At 39.2% G+C, this 19,722-nt stretch overlaps 1 protein-coding gene across 3 annotated transcripts in view; it reads right to left on the minus strand.

Moving 5' to 3' along the window:
- Positions 1–19,722, minus strand: part of creb5b (cAMP responsive element binding protein 5b) — a 408,265-nt gene that overhangs the window by 138,727 nt on the left and 249,816 nt on the right. For all 3 annotated transcript variants that reach the window (XM_048615065.1, XM_048615073.1, XM_048615081.1), the window contains one exon: positions 18,434–18,560. In XM_048615065.1, coding sequence (XP_048471022.1) covers positions 18,434–18,560 — 127 coding nt within the window. The remainder of the gene's footprint in view (positions 1–18,433; positions 18,561–19,722) is intronic.

Raw genomic sequence — 19,722 nt, forward strand, 5'->3', positions numbered from 1 at the left:
CTATCCCTCTTCTATCCGCCTCCCACTCTCTCCCTATTTATTTCAAAACCCCCTTCCCCTCCCCCTTTTCTGATGAAGGGTCTAGGCCCGAAACGTCAGCCTCTCTGCTCCTATGATGCTGCTTGGCCTGCTGTGTTCATCCAGCCCTGCACCTTGTTGTCTTAAATTTAAATCTGACAGTTTTGACAACCTAGGACCAATCCTATTGTAAGAACTTGATAGGTCATCAAGGGTATAAAAGAAGATGGTATTTGAAAATTGGGGTGAGAGCAACTGCCATCTGTCAGAGATAACAATCAACAGCCCTAAAGAGAAAATCACCAGCTCTTACAGAACTCTCTAAGCTCTCAGAGTTACCATTATCTGACTAAAGGTGCAGTGGCCCTCTTAGCTAATATTCCTGACACAACAATTTGACGGAGAAAGGTGTTCATGACTGAACATCAGTGGAGAAGGCACAGAACATTCCGGAAGGCATATCCTGGCTGTAATTTCGAGAGTCTAATTTTTTTTATTATTTTGGTTTATATAAGTGGTACTTATATTTATTGGAACAGCATACCATTAGAATTTAGTTTTGTTCAGAAATAGTTGGTTGTTAAGGGGGAATTGTTCAGTTTGTTAACGGTTCAGTTAATCTGTTCACTTGTAGAGTTAGATAAATAAACTGTAACTTGTTGGTTGTAGAGCAAGTGAAAGAAGTTTATTTCATTTAACTTCCTCCTTATCACAGCTTGAGGGTGAGAGGCAGGTTATACCACTTTTCACACTTCTTTTAACAGATTATAGGGTGAGGTGAGCCTTTCTGGGTGTTTTGGTTTTAGTTGTCATAGGGGTTGATTTCTGCTTCATAACAGCAGACTTTGCTCGATATTAAATACAGTGCCTGTATAGCCATGCAAAAAACACTTAAGACATTGTAGGTTGAAACATCTGGCTTCAAACAATTAAAATTTAGATGGATTATTGATTCTGGGTTAATTTAATGGGGAGTGGGTACCTCAGCCAAATTGATTATGTATGTTTTTGGATCATCTTATACAGAGGACTAAGGGGAAAGACATTTGCTGCCAAAAGCCAGTGCATTACGAGCAATGGAATCAAGGGCAGTACATTTCTGTTTTATGATTATTGAGGTTCATTAACTTACAAAGAATTAAGTAGAATAGGCTATTTGAAATAACTAATACATGCAGTTGTTTATGCTCCTCCCATCCTTCCTTATTTAACTATTAGCTAATATTCAGCTTCCTTCTCCAATCTATACCTATTTAGCTTCCTTTTAAATGCCTCTATTCCATTCATCTCAGCAATTCCCATGTTGGGGTATTCCATGTTTCTACTAGCCTGAGTATAGAAGTTTCTTCTGAATTTCCTATTTGATTGTCTGATGTCTATCTTATGTTGATGACCTCTAGGTTTTCCTCTTCTACAGAAGTGAGAACACGGAGGGATAAATTGGATAACCCCAAAAACAGGCGGGGAGATTTCAAGGCACATTTATCTGGCATCGATTTGATGTAAAGGAGGCAGCTTAATATCTTTGTGCCTCTTGCTGATTTCCCCATGCAACCATTGTCATTGATTGACTGCATACATCAGCATTGGGCCCCAAATCATATATAACTTAAAACCTGCCCCTCCTTTTGGTCTGCATCTCCTTACAGATGTATTGTGGAAGCAACAACGACTTTGTGAGCTGAACCTGAGCCTGGGAGAGAGTGAAGGATGACTGAACACAAGAAACATCAGGTGCACAGGTTTTTCTACACTGGAGGTCTTCATGGACAAGGTGAAAAGGAGGAGAGACATCCTGTATATGTATTCATTCATTCGTGGGATGCGGGTGTCAGTGGTTGGCCAGCATTTACTGCTACCATATATTGCACACTCTGCCACCTTATCAATCAAGGCATCAAACATATTGCACAATATTCAGTGACACACTTCGCTCTTTTTTGCAGACGTGCATCCAGAGGCAGCAGGAGCTAGCCAGAGGGGATAGGCTCACCTGCAAATTCTAGACCCAAGGAGAAGACAACACTGGTCATTACTGGAACTGTCCCTGATAGGCAATGGCCAAACAAATGTCTGCTCCATTTTGTAGTAACCTCCTGGCTGCTAAAACACAGATTGATAACTTGGTCAACAGCAAGGGATGATGGGTATATTGGCTAAGTAAAACTCTGAAGACACAAGACCTAGGCACCAGACACAGAGCAAATACAGCACCCAGGTACTAATTACATTAGCATGATGTAAAAGGCAACAGATATTCTGGGCAGGCATATCCCCAGCAACTTATCCACCAAACAAAGGAGGGCCAAGACAGAATAGCACCTGGTCCTGCCACACAAAGAAACAAACAGTAGTCAGCTATCCAAATGATTGACAACTTTTCAAACTATTAAGTGTGTCTTCCTGATTGACCAGAACTATAGAAAGTTCTAGAAAACCATCCAGAATGGTACAAAAGCAAGGTTCACCTGCAGACCAATCTCTTTTGAATCTTCTGGAGGCTTTCTGAGGAGACCATCATGGCAAGAAGCAGAGACCACCTGACCATCCAGAGAGAAAGGAAAACAGAAAGCAGCTTCGCAGACCCAGAGAAAGAGTGACTGTGTAAACCTACAAAAGACTCGAGAAGTTTTGTAAGCTTAAGGAGCCAAATAGGGTTAGAGATAGTATGTTTAGTATTAAAGGTTATTGTAACTTGTCTCTTAATGAAGTTGGGTCTGTTTTGCAGTTGCACCAGCTTGTGCTCATATTGATTTGACTGTTTTGGTGTTGTAGGACACCTGAGCAAATTAATTCGTAACATTCTGGTTGGAGTTGTCTAACTTGTTTAAGGAGGAATTAGACAACAATTTACAATGGAAGTATCCTCTTACATAATCATGCATCTCACATCCTTTTTTGCCTTCATCTCACAGTCAAACCTGTGATGTACAAGCTAAGGATGGTGGAAACAGGTATCCTTTATCTTACTGACCTTCCACATCACAATTCAGTGATTTCCTCGACTGCATGAGATCTTAGCTTGGCCACGAAGTTTAGAAGACAAAGAATTTAGTGAGGATGAATACATGCTGTAACTTGATGAGATTTGCAACCACCAGTGCAGATACTGACATTGCACATACTTTAGACGGTAAAATGGAGGGAGAACCTGGACATGGTTAAGAGTGTTAGGCCGCTCCAGAGAAAACAACCGAGTTTTTCTAGCCTCTCCTTATAGCTCATAACCCCTAATGTAGGTAGCATCCTAGTAAACCTCTTCTGCACCCTCTCCACATCCTTCCTATAATGTGGCAACCAGGACTGAACACAATACTTTAAATGTGGTCCAACCAAAGTCTTATAAAGCTGCAGCATGACATCCTGACTCTTGTACTCGATTCCCCGACCAATAAAGGCAAGCATGCCATACGCCTTCTTTACCACCCTATCTACTTATGTGGCTACTTTCAGCAAGCTATGGACTTGAACCCCAAGATCCTTCTGTGCGTCAACGCTGTTCAGAATCCTGCCTTTAAACTGTATACCTTTCCTTAACATTTGATCTCCCAAAGTGCAGCACCTCACACTTACCCAGATTAAAATCCATCTGCCATTTTCCCGCCATGTCTGTAACTGATATATATCCCGCTGTTTCTTTTGACGAATGTCTACACTATCCACAACTCCACCGATCTTTGTATCGTCTGCAAACTTACTAACCCACCCATCTGCATTTTCATTCAAGTCATTTATATATATCACAAACAGCAGAGGTCTCAGTACGGATACTTGTGGAACACCACTAGTCATGGACCTCCAGCCTGAAAAACACCCTTCCACCAATACCCTCTGTTTTCTATGGGCAAGCCAATTCTTTATCCACATGGCTGAGTCATCATGGATCCCATGATTCTTAATCTTCTGGATGAGCCTACCATGTGGGACCTTGTCGAAAGCCTTATTAGAACGCATGTAAACAACATCCACTGCTCTACCCTCATTGACCACCTTTCTTGTCTCCTTAGACAGTATCCACATTTGATGGTGAATTACTTTGCATTAACATTTGTGGATGCTCAATACTAAGAGCCAATTGTGACTCTCTTGTCCACAATACACAGATAGTTTTTTTTGGCATTAATTATAATATGTTCCCCTTGCACCAGTAACCTCCTATCTGTTTTCAGGTTGGAACATCAGTTTGAAATTATACAGAATTATGTGGAGGTAGCTCGAGAATGATCTAAGCCTTAGTTTGCAAGAGGTAGTCATCTATCACTAAGAAGAGCAAAACGATACTAACTGACTCTCAAAACACAACCATCTCACGTAGGTCCATGCTTTCCAGTGGTTACATCCCTGCTAAAGGGCAGCAGTGAATAAGAAGCTTAGTGCTTTATGAACTGCTGCACATAACGCACATGTGAGCATCCAGGGTGCCACTCAAGGTGGCTTATGAGGAAAAATACATTGTCGCAAGCCTTAACACACTGAAAGAAACCACAGGATGACATAAAAATGCTATATTCGTAATAAGTTTAATGTTGTACAGTAGGTTGATACCCATGTATCCGAAGTGACTTCAATGCTTTTTTAATCTTCCTTTTCCTAATGCTACACCTGTGTGCCAACTCAGCAAAGGTGGCTGAGCTTAAAGAAGCCTGTTGACTCTTTTGTCACCCTGCCTCAAATGTCTACCAGGCATCTTCGATTAACAGAGTGCCTACAGGACTCCAGTCTGCTGGGGTTCTTCTGTACAGATGCAGATCAACCTCCTTGGCCTGACCTGATGGAGGTGTTCAGGTCCCTGGCAGAAGTGAGGCAGGGAACCTTTGGGAGTGTCCTGAGATGACAATCCCTGGGTGCCTTGCTGTTGCCCTCTCTGAGTATGCACAGTCATCTCCGTCACCCCTCATGGGGTAGGGTACCTAGACGGAGGTCAAATTCACTCAGCCCCTGCTTGTCTACACATTCAATGAATGCACCCGTGGTTCAAACAATGGTGTAAAGTCCTCTGTTATACCTAGCGGGTACTGATTGTTCTTCTGGATCTGACTCTCCAAAACAAACAGCATCTAGTCCATTGATGCAACCATGCACCAGGATGCTGGAGCGACAACTTCACACAGAACTTGGGAAAGTTACTCTACTCTATTCCAGTCTGTACCTAATCTCTGGCACCTCTTCCAGCCATTCACCTACTTGCCTACACATCCACATTAGCTTATTTATGGCCAAATCCAAAGGCTCTTCATCTGTATTGGTCTCAAAAGGGACCCGTTCTCCAACAGTCCTTTGTACGTCAGAATCTTCAGCTGTTTCTTCCTCCTCTGGCTCTGCCCTCCACATCCCCTCCCTCCATCACTGCTGTGCTCACCGCAATGTGACCCCGTGCCTACTCTGAATGGCTTATGGATGTAGGTGCACGTCTTTATACTGGTGGAAGGTGGGGAGGACAGCCTTGATAACACAGCCTCTGAGGCTTGTGACTGCTCCTCCTCAGAGATGAGCTGTGAAGTGCTGGTACAGATGGGCCTTGGGGTTTTGGCTTTTTTTTTCCTTACTCTAGGCTTGGGAGTAGGATCCAGAGGTTGCATATGAAAATACAAAGATATGTTAGTTTTGCGATGCACCAATCTTACCAAAGGCTTTATTCAGGTGTTAAAGCATTGGTACTTGATGTACAACTGGGATTAGCTGCTAGAACGTTTTCTCACAATATGACTGTAGACATTCAGCCTCTACTTCAGCACAAGGCATTTTCTCTTTGCTCTTCTGCCAGCTCAGTGGCTTCCTCCTCAAAGTAGGTGAGGAGCCTTATGTCAGGCATCCCCCATCTGTGCATGTTCATGATGGTTGTACATGTTCTTCTTTCACAGGAGGAGAAAAGTATTAAGTGACATTAGCATTAGTACGTGAGTAGTTTGTTTGCATTGACAGATACACAAAGAACTGTCAATCCCCTTGCATTGCTAGTAAGGCAAATGTGATATTGGGGAAGATAGGTGTTAAGGAATTCTGGTTGAAAGAGAGTTTATTGTTGTCAAATACTTAGAGTTGATACACAGCTATAAAGCATTATATGTGTCTGAGATACCTTCTGTCTCCCTGCAAAGGACACTTGTGTGGTGTTAATCTTAAAACCATCTTTTGTGGTTGCACCCTTGTCCTATGCAAGCCTTTGGCGAAAAACATCCAATGTGCACATTCTAATCGTGATGAACGATCAATGAGCTGGTGGTGCTTGATTTGTAGAGTTTTGTACCTCCTTTGAGGTTTTAAGTGTGAATCCTATTAAATGTGCGAGAGGCAGCAAAACTGTGGTCTAAGTAGTGCTACATTGGTGCAGCAAATAAGTGAAAGACAAGTGACTGTTCATGAGGAATCAAAAGGAGATGCCTAACACCCAATCTTGTGTGTCACAGTCCTTTGTGATGGCAAGTTTACAATGTTCACACTCTCAGAAGCATGGAGCCCCAAGTACAGAGTGGCTCATATCGTGGCAAATCACAGCACATCATTCATCCTCTTGTATCACTGGAGCCAGGTTCTCTTATACTGCCTTAGTTGCTAACCCCTGTCCAGGTTGGCTTCAACAGTTGGCATGGCCTCGTGTTGCCATCCTCAGGAAAAACACTTCCTATGCTCCTGGATAGTCTTCAGGAGAACGTCGAGGCATCTCTGAATCATTTTGCTTCTTTTATCTGAGCCGCTGACATTTGCAGGCATGGACAGGATTGTTGGGCAAAGGTTGAGGACTGCTACCGATTTGCAGAGAAAATAGTGCTGTCCAGGTGCCTTTTAAATATATCGCCCTGAAAATGGAGTCTAAAAATTTCAAGTTGCAGGGGGTTTGCCAGATCATCCTGTCCATCTGCACATAAAATTTGGTATTTTTCTCACACATGAATATGCAAAGAGCTGAGAAGACTGCATTGCACAAGAAAACCTAATATGCCCCAGAACAGAAAAACCTCCCACTTTTAAGTCACCTCCACACTTAGTCTAAAAAAAAAACAAGATTTTGTTCACAATGTATCTATAAAAAATAGCTTTCATAGTTTTGAATGCCCCGAGTGGGCCATTCCTCGGCCAAAACACTTTTCTAAAACAAACCCAGTCTATCCTCTCAAGACGCATACCCCTGAATTTCTGGTATTATGCTTGTAAATATGTTTTACTCTCTCTAGTGCTTCTATATCCTTATTATAGTGTGTGAGTATGAATATTGTACATTGTATTCCACATGTAGTCTAACCAAAGTTCAATACAAGTTTAGCATAACTTATTTATGTTTCAATTGTATCCCTCTGGAAATAACTTGTGGTAAGTCTGCTGTTGTTATGGCCTCATTGAACTATTCCACAATTTTTAGTGATTTGTGTATTTAAACTCCCAGATCCCCTTGCTCCTTTACCCTTTTAGATTCTTATTTTCCAAGTGAAATATGACTTCATTTTCCTTACCAAAATGTAAATCCTAACATCTATCTTTATTGTGATGGGTACTGTTTGCACTTCAGGAAACTCTTGCTTCAAGATGGCACTGTAACTTCCTTGACAGGAAATATTGGCTATACTATGTACATTGGAAGCAGATGTGAAACAAAAAGGTTAAAAGAAGTTACTAAGTCAAAGCTACTCAACAGTACCACTTATCAGGAAGTTGGCCCAATATTACCAGCAAATCATGAGAGAGGAGGGGAACTTTGAGAGAGGAGGTCAGCAAGTGGGAGATAAAAGGGTAATTTTGGATGGAGGTACTGACCAGGAATGATGATAACTGGTCAGAAAGGAGGAAGCAATCAATAAAGAGGGGATGTGGGTTAACATTTCTGAGGGAAAGGGACAACTGTGTGAGAATGGGTGATTCGGACTGTGGATAAACTGTAAACCATTGGGAGAAAGGTAGGATACTGGGAGAGCTATGTTAGTAACCTGAAAGGAGAGATGACCAAGAGAGGGAGAAAAGCATTGATGGGGTGGTGAGCTGGGTTAGCAAGTGGTGGCTGTAGCAGTCCACGCTTTTAGTGTGGAGCCAGGAGGAGCAATGCTGCATTCGTTCTACATTCAGGTAAATACATTTAAAAATTGCAGTGATCACTTCCTCATGCATGTAGATCTGGCATTTTGAGAAACAGCTGATCCATTAGCAAACAGGGTTTCAATCAAGTGTGGTTCCCATTATTTGCACATTCAGAGAGCCTAATGCCTGTTGCAGGCATGGATTCTGGATTTCTCTTTTGATACCCGAACCAAAATAACAGGTCGTGCGCTAGGTCAAATGCCTGGCATTTTGGATGGTTATGCAGCTAATTTAAGGCTGAATACTAGGCACATTATCACTAAGCTTTACACCCATAACTTGAACTTGAAATGCAAAATTAGTCACAGCCATTCTCAAAGATAGCAAAAGGTAAAGAATAGGGATATAAACCGATGGAAAATAATGTCACATTCAGTTTTCAGCCAGGTAGATGCAATTGCTACCAATCTACCTATCTCTGCTATCTCAAATCTTCCTGTCAGTCATAATCTACCCGTCAGAAAATTTCCACTATTAAATGACACTTGAAGCTATTTTTCAGGTAATGATATAATTACTATAAACAGATTGTACTAAGTATTAGACTGGAATTATTACATCACTGGTTATCCTCAGTTACAGATTAATCATGAGAAACTGGCCAGCTGCCAGTTATATGTACCTTTCTAGGAAACCAGTTTTTTTTATGATTAGAAAACACTTCCTTTGGAAGCACCTTTGGTAGACCGCATCGCATATTTCCGTAAGACAGGAAGTTTGCTGTTAATGAATAATAATGTGCCATGTGCATGTTTTAGATTTTTTGTTACACAACGAATGCTGTCATATTGTTGATCTGCAACTTGACAAAGACTGACCAATGGGAATATATAATACTGGACAAACTAAGTATTCTCCCTGTGGTACTTTCCCAGATGACTACTTCTCGTACCTTATGGCATTTGCCTCTTCTACCAGTATGCAGCATATAAGGTGTTTTTGAGGTAGTTTGTGGCCTCCAATCCTTCTTTGTCTACTTTGTCTTAGGACCATCCAGTGACTAGTGGTAGATGATATATTATGGTGGAGTGTCCAAAGAAGACACACGGCTCTTAGACAACAAGCAGGTTTATTGCATGACAGCAAAATGTAGATTTACATTAACTCAAGCATAATTACTAGAACCTTAGGGAGCCAGAACAGATACATCTGCTGCATCCATAATCAAGAGCTGAACTTTTTGTCTCCATGTATAAGACTGCTTGTGAAATATAATGAGTGGAACCAAGGTAAAATGAACAATAAGCCCTTCAGAACTATTACAGTATACATCTTCTCCCTCTCTAAAACCTGATTCCCCTTGTTAACACATTATACAATCATTTCATAACTATATTACCACTACCTGATCATGTCCCAAGTCTCTGCCTTCACATGTATAGGCGATCTGGATGTTTTGCTATTCTCCCAACATGCACTACCTTCAGACTTGGAAAAAGGTAGGTATTTCATTTGAGAACAGTTCTAATACATGGATCATTTTTCATTGAAGGAACTTTTAACTCTCTGATATCCTTCAATGAATATGTTGTTCCTTGCAGAAGTTGTTGTTGGTCCATTCCATTATCTAGCTAACTCTTAATCTCCTGAGGTTCCTTCCTGGAAGCCAGATGATCTGTTGAAATCAATACATTCTTTTGGTAGTATCCTGGATTTCTGAATCAGGCAATCACCTTCTATTTGGTAAATGTAGTCTCTTTTTCTCAATATCCTGGATGCTTAGACCAGGCAGTGTTGACAGTGTTCTGGATTTGTGGACAATGGTCTGGCTCCTATGGAGTCATATACAGCTTAGCTCCACTGAGATGCTGATCAGGCTAAATGTTTCAGTGGCCCACTGTTGGTGTTTGACCAGTGAAGTAAACTGTTTCAGACTCACAGTCATGTTATTGAAAGTACGCTGCTCATGCAAAACTCTTTGCCACTGTGATTGACTGTTTTGTTTGGAAGTCAGAGAATTGAATATTGCCACCAATCCTCTAAAACTATGTTTTCCTCTATCACATCAATGTTAAGTGGTTTCCTTATGCCAACATAAAATATCTTGATTTCTTTCCTATGTTTGAGTTTTGTCATGAGTCTGATTGTCTGAGGCTATCAATCTCCTCCAACTCTTCTAACAAAACTGAGTTCGAGACATGTATACATGCTCAAATGTAAAGTTAGTTAATTGCGAACAATGCACACATTTTTAACTCTCTGTGCGTTGGCATTATAATGTAACTTGTAGCATTCCAAGGTTTTTATAGTTGTTCCACCAGTGTCATGTTGTCTTATCTCTGTAGGCTCTAACTTTTGTTTCTTCTGCTATGTTAACTGATCTCATAGCACAGTAACACTTGCATGAAATCAACAGGATATCTAATGATGTAAACAAGTTCTGTCTTTTTCTGGATTATTTAGATTAGTTAGTTCCATTAGAGATGTCAAGGTATCATCTCCAACATAGGTATCTCATCAAAAGCAGACTTATTTTTCTAATAGTGGTGGAAGTACTAGTGTATAGAACTCTTAATGTGTGAGCGCCAGTATTTCCATTGTTCTCAAACTGTCTTACTTCTGTACATCTTCTAAAAGGTACCTACATTTTTGCAAATGCAGCTTTCATCTCTGATGGCTGGACATTGTCTACGTCTATGAACCATTGTTCTCTCACAGCACTGACACTTCTTTTTGTATCAAGTCTGTGGTTTGTTTTCTGCATAGGCTTGCCATGTGCCTCTTTAGAGTACATTGCTTATAATCTTAATAGACTCGGTTGCCCTCTTAAGGGACTATTGGTCTTTTTTACTCAAGATCCATCCTTTTGGTTTCTTTTTGGTTTCTGCTTACAGTACAACTTGAATAGTTTTCTCCAAAGTCAAATCTTATTTGGACTGTAAGAAATCTAAAAAGGTTTGATCAATAATTCTAACACTAATTCTTATCTTATAAATGTAGATTTCAAAGCTCCGTAATTACAAGATCTCAGAACATCTTCAACAGTGTCTGTACTCTCATGTTTTGTTTGGTAATAACAGCATCAACTGAATCCAATAGTGTATTAACTTGCTCAATTTCAATCTTAGCATTTACTTTTGAGGTAATCTTAAGAACTGTTACCTCGATGAGACTAACTTTGTGTGTTTTACAGTGCTTCTCTAGCATTACAAATGCTAGGAAGCATTATAACTTTGCCTATTTCTTCTCAATGTGCTAATTAATCTTACTACTCTAAAGCTTTTTTAAATCCTTATAATTTCAATATTGCTTCTAATCTGCTGTTCCTTAAACTTGTATCCTTAAACTTGAACTCACCAATGCTGATTTAAATTGAATGACTGTGGGGCTTGCTAGTCTCTGTACCACTGCAATGTTACAGATTTTCCTTTATTTGCCATTCTTTTTAACTTTATTTCCACGACATAGTATTGAATTTTTCAATAAAGTTTTAATACGATTACCTCTATTACGTAGTAAGTTACAGCTTTCAAGCTTTTAAATTGGTTTCCTTGCAACACTGTATTTTCATATTGCTTACTGGGTTTTCTCCTGCCTTTTTCAGGATTTCCCCACTTTTCAATAATCAAACTGATGGCTCCGCTCTTGTTCTACAATTTACCTGCCTTCTGCAGCCATGATGGTATTTTCCCATTTTGTCCTGGGTAAAATGGACATTTTCTTTCCCATCTTTCCTTAGATATCTCTAACGTTACCTCATGGAGCCTCTGTTCCTCCTGACTGAGAACTCTTTTCTAAGAGCGCTGGTTTTCCTCTCTGTTTTTCTAGCCCACACTTTTACCCCCAGCACTCTTTACCAATTTCTGAATGATGCTTTTGCCTTTGGAGTGTAGAGTTTGCCATTTTGCTGTTTCCCCATCTGCTGCTGTCTCTCTCCACCAGTAATCTTACTCCAGATGTTGGCTGGCTGTCTGTGTCTCCTTGAAGCAGTCATGCTTTAATGTGATAAACTCACTTGCTTAAAATGATTTCTTTTCTTCTGGATTTCTCTCATCATCTGATCTCATCATCACATCCACACTACTGCAACTATATCGTATTTTCTCAGATGATCACTCCTGCTACTTTTTGGAATTTGCCACCTCTACCGCTATGTGGTACTTGTTAGATGTTATTTGCTGTTTTCACTGCTACCAAACATCCTTTTGTCTTTGATTTGTTTTGAGCCTATCCAGTGCTTAATGGGAGAGGATACACACCATGAAGAAGATGGACTTTCTTAGATAAGAATGTGCTTTATTGCACAGAACTTCGGCAATTGGAAGTATTGGTTCTGAAAGGATTTCTGCTATAACTGCTGTGTCCTTGCAGAATGGCTGGATGGTGGGAACTGCTTCAAAATCAAGAGAAAGATAATCTTTATGTCATTTCTCCACTTTAAAGCATCTTAATTACTTCTCCCCTGCCTCTCCAAGCTCCAATAGCAAACATGAGTTTATGAAATTCTGCGTCTTCTATTTTCCCCTTTTCCTTTTACCCACCAAATCAAACTGCTCACCAAATTTCACCCTGCTTTAACCCTCAACCTGTGTCTCTCTTTAGCTTCTCCCCCATCTCTCCCTATGCCCCCTTTGATCCATGATGACCCCTCACCCCAGCTTCTGATTTCAAATTGATGACCATTCACTTCCCTGGCTGATCCTCTGCTCTCTGACATTGTAAACGATTTCCTTTGACAAGATTATTTCCATATCTTTCAAAACCAACAATATCAATCTCTTCCTTAAACAACCTCCCCTTAACCTCTTAACCAGGTTTCGCATTCCAAGTTTCTGGAACAAGTCATGGTCTTCCAGATCCAATGTCATTTTTCTGAAGCTTATTGTTTGAATTTTTCCAATTAGGTTTCAACTCTCCTCCGGAGCAATAGCCTTCATACAAAGTCATGAATTACTTTCTTAGTGATTGTATTCATTCCTCTGAATTCTCTTAAGTATATTAGTTTCTGGTCCTCCAAATTTAAATTGCCCACTCTCAACTTTGGATTTCTTCTTGCCTCACCATTTTTGAAAATTTCCTCAAACCTAACATCACACCTCCCAACTTCTCCTTCACCCAAACCCAGGGTCCGCACACTAGAATTCTCTCCCTAATCCTCTCAGCCTCCACTACCCTCCGCTTCTTTCATGAATTTCTGTAAAATACATCTCTTTGATCAAGCTACTCAGCATATATGTTTTCCTCATTATGCCTGCATGAAGCTGCATGGGATTTTTTTAATGTTAAAGATAATATACCAATGCATGTTGTTTTTGGAGACTAATGAGAGTGAGATGTTATTAACAGATTGTGAAGGAATGACTTCACTCATCATGAACTTAAATGGTAACTAAATGTCTTAGTCAGTAATTCTGATGCAATAACTGATCTGCTTTCACATCTGTCTCTACCCTAGGACTACTAAAGGGAGAATCTGCAGGATAACAGACTTACTATGGTTAAACATTTTCACACATATAGTTCTCCAGTTCTTAAATATTTTCACACATGTAATTCTCCAGTTCATTGTAAAATTGTACGGTCAGATTAATTTAAGTGTGGAATGACTCTATGCATAATGAAGCCTTAGCTTAAACTATACTCCAGTATTCTTGCTATATGTTCTAATATTCTTTTCAGTTTCTCATTTCTCTGTTACATTGTCTAAACATCGACAGAACTGCACATATTGCTCATCTAACCTAGATGGCTTTATGAAAATAATAATGACTTGTGCTTGATTTAGAGCAATTATCATCATTTGGACATAAAATTAACTCTAAAATATACCCTAACAAGTGTTGAAAAATTGCACATTTCAATGGCACGGAAAGTCAAAATGGAAAACCCAGTATTGCTCAAAACCAGAGTTCAATGTTGCCTCCACATTAAATTCTAGAGAAAAATTCCCTGGTTTGAGTGATGCAAATAGCATTACTGACTCCATGAAAATTGCTATCCAAATGGTGTTCTGCCAAGAAGAGGAAGTGGCTTTAATATAGTTACAGTTTCTAATAATCTTGTTAGTATAGGGAAAGGTATAATTAGAGATTTAAAAAAAAATTCATCCACTACATATATGGGACACCTTAACAACTCACTTTTAAGTATAGCTATCATATGGACACTTCCTTTTATTTCAATTCTTTCATTGAGCCATTGACTTCTTACAGGAGCTCACTTACAAAGACACTTCAAGACTTTGTCCCATTAAAATTCCTAACAATAAGCCTTGGCAAAGAAGCTATGATTTTTTTTCCACACCCAAAGTCTTCCCAAGTGCACTGCAGTACAGTAGAGGGTCATAGATCAATGATCAGGTCAAGAATGCCAGCCATTTTTGTCTTCCTTACTCTAAAGGTATTGAAACCAGTTAAAGTGTCTCTATTGTCACTTCCAGCTGAGTCAAAGAAACTGCACATAGGCCAAGGTTTGAATCTGGCACCATCTAAGTTCTGTACACATGACAGAGGATGTGATTGATCTTTGATGAAAGAATACAGGCAGTACAAGCTGGCAACCCATTCATGCATTGTTTGATTTCTTTTCCACTGACATCCTGGGTTGCCAATTTTCTATCACTGATTTTCACTGCACGCACTATTGCAAACTCTCTGAAAGCATCAACCAGAGCCTCTGGCCCTCAGATTGGCTTCTTATTAATTACAAAATCTTTATTAGCTAACTACTCAAAATATCAAACTCAATTCCATCTCTCTTCCGGGCAAGTTATGGCCTCTTATATCATTTAACTATTTCCACTTATTTGAAGTTTGCTTCCTTTGAAGTGTTTAAGAAGTTCAGCACCTGATTGTATTGTATGAAGGATTTACCAGCAAGAGAACAAAATGTTCAGCACTGCTCCTCCACTCAAAACCTAAAACAGCTATGCAACATGTATAAATATCATGCATCAGTAATTAGTCCAAATTTCGGGAAATATTGCCAGGAACTTTCTTAATAATGAGAAAATGCCTACAGGTGAAGTATGGTAAAAAATAATTATTTAAACAAAATTTGAGACCAGGCCTCCGGCAGTCACGTTAAAATGCTAAAATCACTGTTGAATGCCAGAAATAATCCAACATTTTCCTAGTTACCCAGTGAATTCCCACTAGAAGGAAGTTTTTAATACCACTGAAATAGTTCACATCAGATGCTTAAACTGTTGCAGTTGCTGCTAATGGCATTTTTAAGAGTAGAGGCATCTTGTACTGCGAAAAAGAAAGGAGTAATGAAGTAATATCTGCATTAAGCAGCCAAAAAATTTCAGCATGCGCTTTGCACAATTTTCTGTGCATTGATTTCTATTTAAATGGGCATAGAATCTATAGATATTTCACACCTGAACTGCTGATGTGCAGCTCAGTGAGAAAAGCTGCCCTTTAAACATGCAAGGTCAGGAAATTTTCTCTAGATATTTCAACCTTCCAATCTTTAGGCTATTAAACTATTTGAAAGCAGTTAAAAAATTTGTGATAAAGATAAATCATCCAAAATGTAAACGTTGTATTTATTATTTCAAATTAATGATTGGCCTACCATGCATTTCCAAAACATTGTTTTTATTTAGGATCTTGCATTTGCAGTTTTTCTTTCCCTTTTTAAAAAATAGTCTCTGCATTTCACATTTGTTGTGATCCACATTAGAGACATAACATTTAAAAAGAGATTCAAGCTTCCACTAATTAGCTGAAAGAATGACATCACAAAATTTCACATTTTAAAATGTGTCCTATAACAAATGCGTACGAATGCACTATTGATGAAATACTATTTTCATTTTGTAGTCGCTTATACTTTAAGACACAGAAAGTGACATTCTCTTGTAAATTATTACCTATCTCATTCTGCATGGAATTATAGTCCTTGAGTCACCAGTCAACAGTTGCTTCCAGCATCTAATGGGTTTCCCTGTCCCTGTTTTGCCAATTAGTAGCTTTGAGTTACCATTTCTGAGTGACCATCTCAATCCTTAAATTCACACTGACAGTACAGCCAATTCCACAAATACTTCTTCTTCTAGACTGGCTATGATGAATATCCTAGAAACCTTAGCAGCTGCAGGGTTTTTTTTTAAATACCCATTCTTGGGATGTAAATGTCACTGGTTAGACAAGCATTCATTGCAACTTACTAATGGACTTAGAGAAGGTGGTGGTGAATTTCTTTTTTATCCACTGCATCTATGGGCTATAGGGAGACTATAGTGAGATTAGGAAAGAAGTTCTAGCATTTTGAGTTGGTGACAGTGAAGGAAGAGCAAGTTTCAAGTTCCAAGTTAGATAGTTTGTGATTTGGAGGAGAACTTGCTGATGCTGGTGTACTTATCCTCCTAAATGGTCAAACTTGCAGTTATATAAGGTGTTGTGGGACGAGGTTTGGTGAGTTACTAAAGTGCATGTTGAAGATGGTACAAACTGCTGCCATGTTGCATAGGTGATAAAAGAATTAAATATTGAAGATGGTTTATGGGGTGTCAATCAGTTTGTCTTGAATGCTCTCAAGCTTCTTGAATGTTGTTGCACCATGATACTTATCGGGGGGAGGGGAAGTCAGGGGTGGATGGGGTGGGGATTGTTAGTATTATGTGATTTGGCATAGATAGCACATCAGTAGTGTATGGGACAAATAAGGGGTTCTGAAGGGCAAGGACTAATTTTTGTTTTAATTTTATTTGCATATCTTTGATTAACTCCCAGTGTATCGAGGCCAGTCTTTTGACAGGTTTGCCTCTATGCCCAGCAGCATCTGATCATTTTCCAGGATTGCCTTCCATGACTCCTCCAATGGGAAAAATCAGAACTAGGGGACACTGCTTAAAAGTCATGAGTCACCCATTTAAAACAGAGGCACAGTTATTTTCTCAGAGAGGCTCATGAGTCTTTAGAACTCTCTTCCTGAAAACTTGACAGAAGCATAGACTTTGAATATTTGTAAGGCAGAGGTAGGTAAAGTCTTGTTAAGCAAAGAGGTAAAAAAAATTATTGGGGTAGTCACAAATGTGGTCTGGAGGTTGCAGTTAGATCTCGTTGAATGACATATTAGGATCTAAGAACTGAATGACCTACTCTTGCTCCAGGTTTCCATGTACTACCATGAAACTTAAAACCTCCTCACTCTGGAACAAAATTGTGAACTTCTGAGACCTTGTCTCCAAGTCCTGTTTGTTGAGCCAGGAATTGTCCTGATGCTGCCCTCCTCACCCAGGAACAACATTCAGGACTTAGAGTCTACTCATTGTAAAGTTAGAGACTACTGCAATTGTCTCCAAATATACGCACCTTTATCTCTAACAAGCATACCATTAGATTTATCACAGACTACAGAACAGTTACCGGAAATTTAAAGCTACTTTCCCCGTCCATACTACAATAATCTTGGTATTATAACAATAGAAACTTCATAATTGTAAAGCATTTTGTTGATCTGGTTTGTACTTATGCTTGGATATAATTTTAAACTGCATTTTAAATAATTTCAGAAATCATCTACCAAAGTTAGAACAGGAGCTCAGAAGAAATTACACAGAATTCCTGGGAAACACGTTTTAAGAAAAACCAATCTGTAAAAACTAAAAATCTAATTCACTTTAGACAATTAAGTAATTTTGCAGATTATTCCCCATGTCCAACATCTGCTATAGAAATACATTTTGAAGATTATAGAATTATTCAAATTAAGAGATTCAATAACAAATAAAAGACAATGAAGACAATTTTAATGTAACCCCTTTCATTGAGCAGGAGGCAATTTTATAACCAGATCTCATTTAAACTCTGTTGGGTGAACTAATCATGCTCTATTAAGATTGAAATGCAGGACAGGATATGTAGAAATTAGTTCCAAAGTAAAAATCACATTGGACTCAAAACATTAATTTGGTTATTCCCTCCACAGATGCTGCTAGACCAGCTGAGTTTTTATAGCACTTTCTGTTTCTATTTCAGACTTCTTGCACCTGCTGAACTAAATTAATCTGTGACTTGTTATGTTCAAGCAATATGAATAAAACTGATTAAGGACTTGAATCACATCTTGTCTCACCAAATCTTTGCTCAGTCTACTTTCAGAGAGATTGAAGAAGCACCAATGCATAAAAAAATTGAATTCCAATCATAAGAGAGATATCATTGTAACCCATTCAGACAAAATGTTGTGTGAGGAAGTGAAAGCCAACTCTCAGTAAGCTAATTTGCTCACACCATGTGAGGATCAACTGATGCCATTGAAATGAGAATATCTCCAAGGCAAACTCAAATTTGTAATAAGATGGTTATGTGCCATGTTAGACTTACTTGAATTTACATTTAAATAGTCAGGTGATGGACAACCCAATATTAAAGTCACAAGAATTAGAAAGACTTACAGGCATCAACACTGCAGAAGATACTGGCATTGCAGAATTGGGGAGGTTGCCAGGCATTGACCCTGGCATGGGCTGCCTTTGTCTGTTGTGGAGATGCAGTAATGAAGATAGAGACCCTGGGACAGGCCTGAGGAAACAAAAAAAAAGGTGAAAGACGTAAGAAATAATATTATAGCACAGAATGACAAGTAAAACACACAACGCCTCTTTACAAAAACACATTGGCATAATATCAACCCCTCCATGATGGTGGGAAAGGTTTGGATTAAAGACCTAAATATGCGGCATGGATATCTGACAAACTGCACATACACCCCACCAGCTTTCTCACATTGGAGGTGTAATGAGTTCTGAGTGTTTTGTTGATATTTTTGTTCTGTTTTCGGCCTGGCAGCCTGCCAATCAGACAGCCTGGCTATCAGCCAAGAGGTAAAAGCAGCAGCGTGTGTACACATCAAGGCTCCTTGGGGACACTCCCTGGCAACTGGGAGAGAGGCTGACTGGAAATGAGGAAGAAGCTGTGGGATGGTTAGCGATTTCAGGAGGGTGGAGAATGAATTCATTGGAGGAACAGAAAGACCACCGATGCTTCAGTGGAGAGGTTAGTGTTAATGTTGGGGTAGGATGGGGGAATGGGGATGCTGAAGGCTCCCATCACGAGCCAGGTAGAGCAGCCCTTCTGTTTATCTATAGGAACTGCTGAGAAAGGCTTCATAGAAACTGCAGCACAGCTTCACTTCCATCATTCAGCTTCATGACACCTGGGAAACACTGCGAACAGCAATTAATTTTAAATCAACCTTCAAAGTGTACTATATTGGCCCTATTTAAATATGTTAATTTAAGCTTCAATGGCCTTTCATCAGAACTGGATCATCAACCTTAATTGTAAACTCATTTTTCTCTCCAAAAATGCTTCAAGATTTGCAGTTCCTACATATTCTGTTTTCATTATAGATTTCCAGCATCAACACTATTATGCTGTAGCATTAATATTACCATAGATGGGCATTGAGTAATAAGAATACTATTTATATTTTAACTCCTGCTTTGCCTCATTTATTGATGGATGGAATCAAAATTCCTCCCCATATTTGTTGGCTTTGTAATAATACTCCAAACTGAAATATATTCCGTATATAACTGATACATCTAATTAAAACTATGAAAAATCATGTTGCTTATTCATCACATGATGAAAGGTACATATCACAATGTAACGTGAACTTTCCAACACACCAAAGGGAACTTAGCAAGCACTTTTGTGTTCACTTTACAAAACTAAATAA

The sequence above is a fragment of the Rhincodon typus genome, chromosome 2, assembly GCF_021869965.1.
Source record: "Rhincodon typus isolate 14 chromosome 2, sRhiTyp1.1, whole genome shotgun sequence".
Classification (NCBI taxonomy): domain Eukaryota; kingdom Metazoa; phylum Chordata; class Chondrichthyes; order Orectolobiformes; family Rhincodontidae; genus Rhincodon; species Rhincodon typus.